The sequence below is a fragment of the Pinus tabuliformis genome, chromosome 7 (genome assembly GCF_031772625.1).
Source record: "Pinus tabuliformis cultivar Carrire ecotype Pingquan chromosome 7, CPIR1, whole genome shotgun sequence".
NCBI classification, from domain to species: Eukaryota; Viridiplantae; Streptophyta; class Pinopsida; order Pinales; family Pinaceae; genus Pinus; species Pinus tabuliformis.
In genome coordinates this window covers 1,388,334,459-1,388,340,745 of record NC_142293.1, presented here as the reverse complement: position 1 = coordinate 1,388,340,745, position 6,287 = coordinate 1,388,334,459, and the positions used below count along the sequence as shown (strand labels likewise).

At 36.0% G+C, this 6,287-nt stretch overlaps 1 protein-coding gene across 1 annotated transcript; it reads right to left on the bottom strand.

Annotated features, from left to right (window-relative positions):
* Window positions 1–2,729: 2,729 nt before the first annotated feature.
* On the bottom strand, window positions 2,730–4,777 carry LOC149252828 (cytochrome P450 750A1-like). Its single transcript, XM_089456726.1, has 2 exons — window positions 3,723–4,777; window positions 2,730–3,610 (listed from the first exon to the last, which is right to left on the bottom strand). Exons 1-2 carry the CDS (start codon window positions 4,686–4,688, stop codon window positions 2,987–2,989), a joined length of 1,590 nt encoding a protein of 529 aa, XP_089312852.1. The 5' UTR covers window positions 4,689–4,777; the 3' UTR covers window positions 2,730–2,986.
* Window positions 4,778–6,287: the final 1,510 nt, after the last annotated feature.

Below are 6,287 nucleotides of genomic sequence, written 5' to 3'. Positions count from 1 at the left end.
TTGTAGGTTTCACAAGGCCAGTTCTAATAACAAAATATATGTTCTTCGGAAGGATGATAGTTTTGTTACATAAAACTGGCACGCGTTGGGGCACAATAAAATATCTGGAACTTGTAGGTCAAGGGAAACATTTGATTCTTTTTCTCATCACTATAGGTCTCACTCTATCCATGGTATTTCTCTCAGATGGAACTCATTAGTTCATTGTGGAGTCACTAAATTTATTTGTATTTGGCATTATCAGAATTGAAATTTCTTGATTTGCATCTTTTATTGAGAATCTATCCTCTTCTCCCATCATACACTTAAGTAGGTTCCCAAAAGGATTCCTCCAATGCAATTAGCACCCAATGCGTAATACCCAACAGCCTCAACCTTCAACAATCTCCTATGTGATTTGTCTATCCCTCGAGGGAAAGAACCTATTGTAAGAAAATGGGATATGTCCTGGATTCATGGGGACTAGTGATATAAAATCATATTGGGGCTCTTGAAATTGATCCAAAGACCTAGGAATTGTTATAGTGGAAAGTGCCAATTTCCAATGAGAACAAGACTACTAAAACGTGTAGATGCAACCATGTGATAGTCCTCACTCCATAACAAGAAAAGAGAATAATAACTTGGTATGATGTTAAAAAAAATGTGCAAACTACACAATTCAGAAGTCAAGCATAGACCTAAGGATAAACATGAAACTAAAATCTCTTTAAATTAGTCCCAAAATTACTAGAATCAATGCAAGCGTTTAAAATCTATTAATGCAACTGCAATTTTAACTTCACTAGGAACATCCAACCATATGAAACAACATAAAATTGTTTGATCATATAACTACACTCCATGAAATAAAATTCCAATATTAAAGATTTGAATTCTTTCAAACAGCTTGAGAGATTCCATGTCAATGTAATATACAAAAGCTAGACCGAATTAATGGAACTCTAGGTTTTGAAGGTAAACCCTAGCCTCCTCTGAAATCAATGGCTAGAATAACACAATAGGCAATTGTCAACTGCCCAACATGTATCCCTATGGTAAGAAATGGGAAGCATTCATACATCAGAAACAGTAAAAATATATTCGTGGACTTTAATCTACATTTCATGAACAGGCCTATCTAAATACATGTTAACAAGGGACTATAATACAAAATGACAAAAGAAAAGGTTCTCGGCATACTGCAGATTAGGATTCAAATATCTAATGGAGAACCCTTTAAGATCGCAAGGAAACATGAAAATAAGCCAACTCTCTTATGCAATGCAATTTACTGCTGACTGGTCTAGATGAACTTGGATATGATGGTGTTCATCCCTTTAATAAATGCATGTCCCTGCACAGCAACTCTATACACTTCTAACAACGAGTTAGTTGGATGGAAAATGTTCTCAAATATTCAAAACTGAGATTGCAGTTGGATTAAGTTTGCACCACACTTATTGCAGCTTTCCCATGCAATCCAGGTGGAGTGTGTGATTGAAGGATAGTGGATACATATCAGACGCATTTGAACATGAAAATTCATAGCAGTTGAAATCGCATAAGTTTCTTTTGCATGTTTCATTGCATTTCCATTGGATTCCAATCCACTATTGTGAGCCCGAACACCAGAAGACTTCATCTAGCTTTTCAATTCTGGTTAATGGTTCTCCATCTAAGACTTTTAAACCTTCAAGTGGCCTAAGGCAGGGAGATCCTCGGGTCTCAGACTCTCCGAGACTGGACAGGCTTTGACCCATCAACAATCTGTAGATGACACCATGCTTCAAGGCATCCCCAGGGTAAAAGAGGCACTAGCTTATAAACGAATCCTGAGTGAATTTTCCATGGCAACGGGTACAGAGGTAAGCCTCTCCAAGTCTAAGATTTTCTTCTTTAATACTAATATTGCTATTCAGCGGAATATCTCTAGAATTCTAGGCTTTCAAAGAGATGTGCTACCTTCCAAATTCTTGGGAGTTCCACTAACTGACAAACCTCTGCACAAGAGTATTTGGGAGCCAGTGATTAACAAGATGCAAGACAAGACCCGAAAATGGACAATTAGATCTTTGAACCTGGCAGGCCGACTGGTGCTTACAAAAGCTGTCCTTCAATCAATCCCCATCGTCATGCTTTCAGCCCTTCCTGCTCCAAAAGGAGTCTTGCATCAATTTAGAATCATTCAAAGAGACTTTCTTTGGGGTAAGGAGGAGGAGAAAAAGAAATGGGCCTTGGTTGCCTGCGATACTATTTTTAGACCTAAAAACCATGGAGGTCTTGGTCTGGATGATCCAAAAGTGCTAAACAAAGTTTTGGGGGAAAAATTATGGTGGATATGGGTAAAAGATCCAGAGGCTCAGTAGGCTCGTATTTGGAAAGAAAAATACACTAGCAATTAGCAAAATAGTGACCTCATAAGGATGTCTAGCAACATAAAAGGCTCCTACATCTGGAATAAAGCGTGGGAGAACAAAAGCATAGTTCAAAAATCTTACAAAATTAAAAATAATATTTATAATAATTCTACAAAATCAGAAAAACAAGTTTTTACAAAATTAAGAATAATATTTATAATAATCTTATAAAATTAGAAACAATATTTATAATAATCGTACAAAATTAAAAAACAAGTTGTAAAGAAATTGCCATACTGCAAAACTAAACTAAACCATTGCTCATAAAAGGAAATTGCCAAGTTGGAATTGAACAAAAGATGCAGATCTCTCGTGAGAAAGTGGCTTTCTCAAAAGCCTACACCACAACACTTACTTGTATTCACGACGAAACTATTACATATATAAAAGTATATTATGATTGAGCAGATTCTTAGAATATAAGAACTGCGACCAACCAAGTCTATCTTTTAACAACACATAACAGTTTTAACGACAGAGAACTGATTTGGGAATATTCTAGAGATTTCTCCATTATTGAAACAGAAAAACCATGACCAACTAAGAAAAACGAAGAAAAGGCATCGTGGCTTGTATCCTCCCAGGTATTACATTGGAAAGCTGCTGCTCAACTTTGGAAAAGCAGAGAGAGGCACTTTCCTTGGAATGGTCAATCCACATCCTTCCCTCATATCCAAGTGGGACGGATCACCGTCCACTCTCCAATCAAAAGTGTGTAACAACTGAGCCAATGCAAGCTGAACCGTAGGAATAGCCATGGATGCTCCTGGGCATCCTCTCCTTCCTGCACCGAACGGTATCATATTGAAATTTGATGTATCTGTTACATTGACATGTTCGTCTTCCATGAATCTCTCTGGCTTGAATTCAGAAGCATCTGCGCCCCACACCTTAGGATCCCTTCCTATAGCCCACAGATTCACCATCAACATTGTTTTCTTAGGGATAAAGTATCCTCCTACTGTCACAGTCTCGGCAGATTCATGAGGAATGGCTAAGGGCGCCGCTGGGTATAGTCGCAGAGTCTCTTTCACCACACAGTGGAGGTATTTCATGTTTGCTAGATCGGACTCCTTTACTTTCCAGTGTTGGCCAACGACCGATTCGATTTCCTCTTTTAATTTTTTCATTGCACGGGGATGTCTGAGCAGCTCGCTCATTGCCCATTCTAACGAAATTGATATTCTGTCCAAGCCAGCGCCGAACAAGTCCTGCACAAATACAAATCCAATTAGTGCAAAAGAAATGATGAATGACAGAAGTTTAAGAATGAGGGTCGAGGCATAGAAGCACAACAGCCTAAGAATGAGGGTCGAGGCATACAAGCACAACAGCCTTGATGGTTTCCCGTGTAATTTTGGTGTCGGCCTTAGCCATGTGGAGCAGCACATCCACGAAGTCTTGAACATGAGGCTCTGCGTCTACGGCCTCTTTCTCTTTCGGGAGACGATTCACATTAACATGGTCGTCTATTATTTTCTCCGCAAATTCATCGAATGTTTTATGAATTTTCTTCATGCGGCGCTTGATACCTTGCAAATCGAGCCAATCCAAATACGGAATGAAGTCCCCAATGTTGAACTCTCCCACTGTAGCTGTCAACTCTGTCATCAGGCCTTTAAACCCTTGGAAATCGCCACCCAAATCATTGTCAGAAAATTTCCTCCCCGCCAGTATTCGCCAAACAATATTGGAGGTGAGAGTGGAGACGGCCTTGCTCACATTCACGCCCATTTTTCCCTTCTCACTCTCCTCCCAAATTGAAGAGATCATCGCAGACACCTCTTCCTCTCGCACACTCTTGAAGGACTCGATTCTTTTGGCAGTCAGTAGTTCTAACACGCATATTTTTCTCATTTGCCTCCAGTGATCTCCATACGGAGCGAACACCACATCTTTAGAGTTGGAAAACATCAATCTCCCAGCGGCTGTTGGGGGTCGGCTGGCAAAAATCAAGTCATGAGTTTTGAGAAACTCTTTGGCCGTTTCAGAAGAAGAAACGACGACGGTAGGGACAGAGCCTAAGCGCAGAAAGAGAATGGGACCATATTTGTCAGCAAGGCCTCTAAGAGAACGGTGAGCGGGCAGTACTAATTGGTGGAGATTTCCAATGATGGGCCATGCATAGGGTCCTGGTGGCAGCGTGGCACTAGTTCTTCTCTTGCGCAAAAACCATATCATGAAGAAAGACCAGAGTAGACACAGAACAGTTGCTGCGGGAGGCCCTCCATCAGCGACTGTGAATGTTGCAGGCAAAGCTAGAGACTGACACAAATGATGAAAAGCCATCTCGCACACACCCTTGCTAAGCACTAAGCACTGAACCCTATGTTTGGAAAGGGAGAAGGTATACAGCTATTTATAGCACTCACATAAGCTGCTGTTATCCTGAATTTCAGAGTGGTTCAATCTGAGCACCTCATCAGTTTTCTTTTCCATCAAATATATATATATATATATTCTCATAATATCATGGAAAGGTAAGTATTCCTCTAAGGATAATTTTATAAACAGAGGAAAGGAAAGCACGTATGATTCATTTTTACAAAATTCCAAAAAGCGGACGTCATTTGATACTTTCCGTTAAAATTTGTTGCCCTCTTCGAAACATCCAAAAAGAGAAGACTTCCAAGAAGAGGAAAGCACGTATGATACACTTTTACAAAAAATTCCATCCCATGGAATACGTACGTACCTAGGCGAAAGCAGCAGCTTCGGTTCCCTACAATCTCCCATGCCTGGAAGTTCCAATAGCGTCACACAGATAATGAGAGAATACTAGAAGAAAAGCAGATAGATTCCGAAGGGAACCGCCATTAAAAAAAAAAATGCGAACGAAAGGTTTCATGCACGCGACAATAAGGTTTTATTTTTATATATTTTTAGCACATGTAACCCTCAAAAAGTCAAGAGATTAATTGATATTTTTTAATATTTTATTTTTAGCACAGGTAACCCTCAAAAAGTCAAGAGATTAATTGATATTTTTTAATATTTTATTGTTAGCACATGTAATCCTAAAAAAGTCAAGAGATTAATTGATATTTTTTAATATTTTATTTTTAGCACATGTAACCCTCAAAACGTCAAGAGATTAATTGATATTTTTTAATATTTTACTTTAAGAGATTAAGTCAAGAGATTAATTGATATTTTTTAATATTTTACTTATTATAAAGTTAAGAGATTAATTGGTATTCTTTAATATGTTATTTATATAATAAAAATGAAGGGAGACATGCCATTCTATTATTTATTTATGTTATAATTATTTATAAATTTATATAATTTTAATGTGTATAACATAAATAAAAAATTAGCATATCAAAATTGTGGATATAAAGATAAACAAATACAAACTAAAAATATTATTAAGAAAAATAATTTTATATAAATTATAAATATTACTAGAATATGAGCCCAAAGTTACCTAAATTTTTGTTGATCTCTTTTATTTATATATATATATATATATATATATATAGAAGTGTAATATTTGAATAAAATATAAAAACTAAATATATAAAAGAAACATGAAACTTGAGTTTAAGTGATAGAGGCACATAGTGTATTTAAACATGCTTTATTTTGTGAATTTTTTTAAAAAACCATACAAAGTAGTTTTATTGAAAAATCATATAGCAATTTTATATATATATAATTTAATTTAATTATATAAATTCATATATTTTTAATTATAATAGAAATATAATATTTTCATAAAATATAAAAATAAACATATTTATTAGAAAAACAAATTTTATTATATATATATATATATGTATATATCAAAATTTTAATATTTAAATACATTATAAAAACCAATCATATGAAAAAAATATTTTAAAATTTAAATCTTCTTGTCATTTATTTTTATTTAATATGGAT

Bases quoted from the DNA above. Each gene is read 5' to 3' on its own strand.
- LOC149252828 (XM_089456726.1), bottom strand. From the start codon at position 4,688: ATGGCTTTTCATCATTTGTGTCAGTCTCTAGCTTTGCCTGCAACATTC. The intron at 3,611-3,722 runs GTATGCCTCGAC...GTATTTGTGCAG, and splicing joins CCATCAAGGCTGTTGTGCTT to GACTTGTTCGGCGCTGGCTT.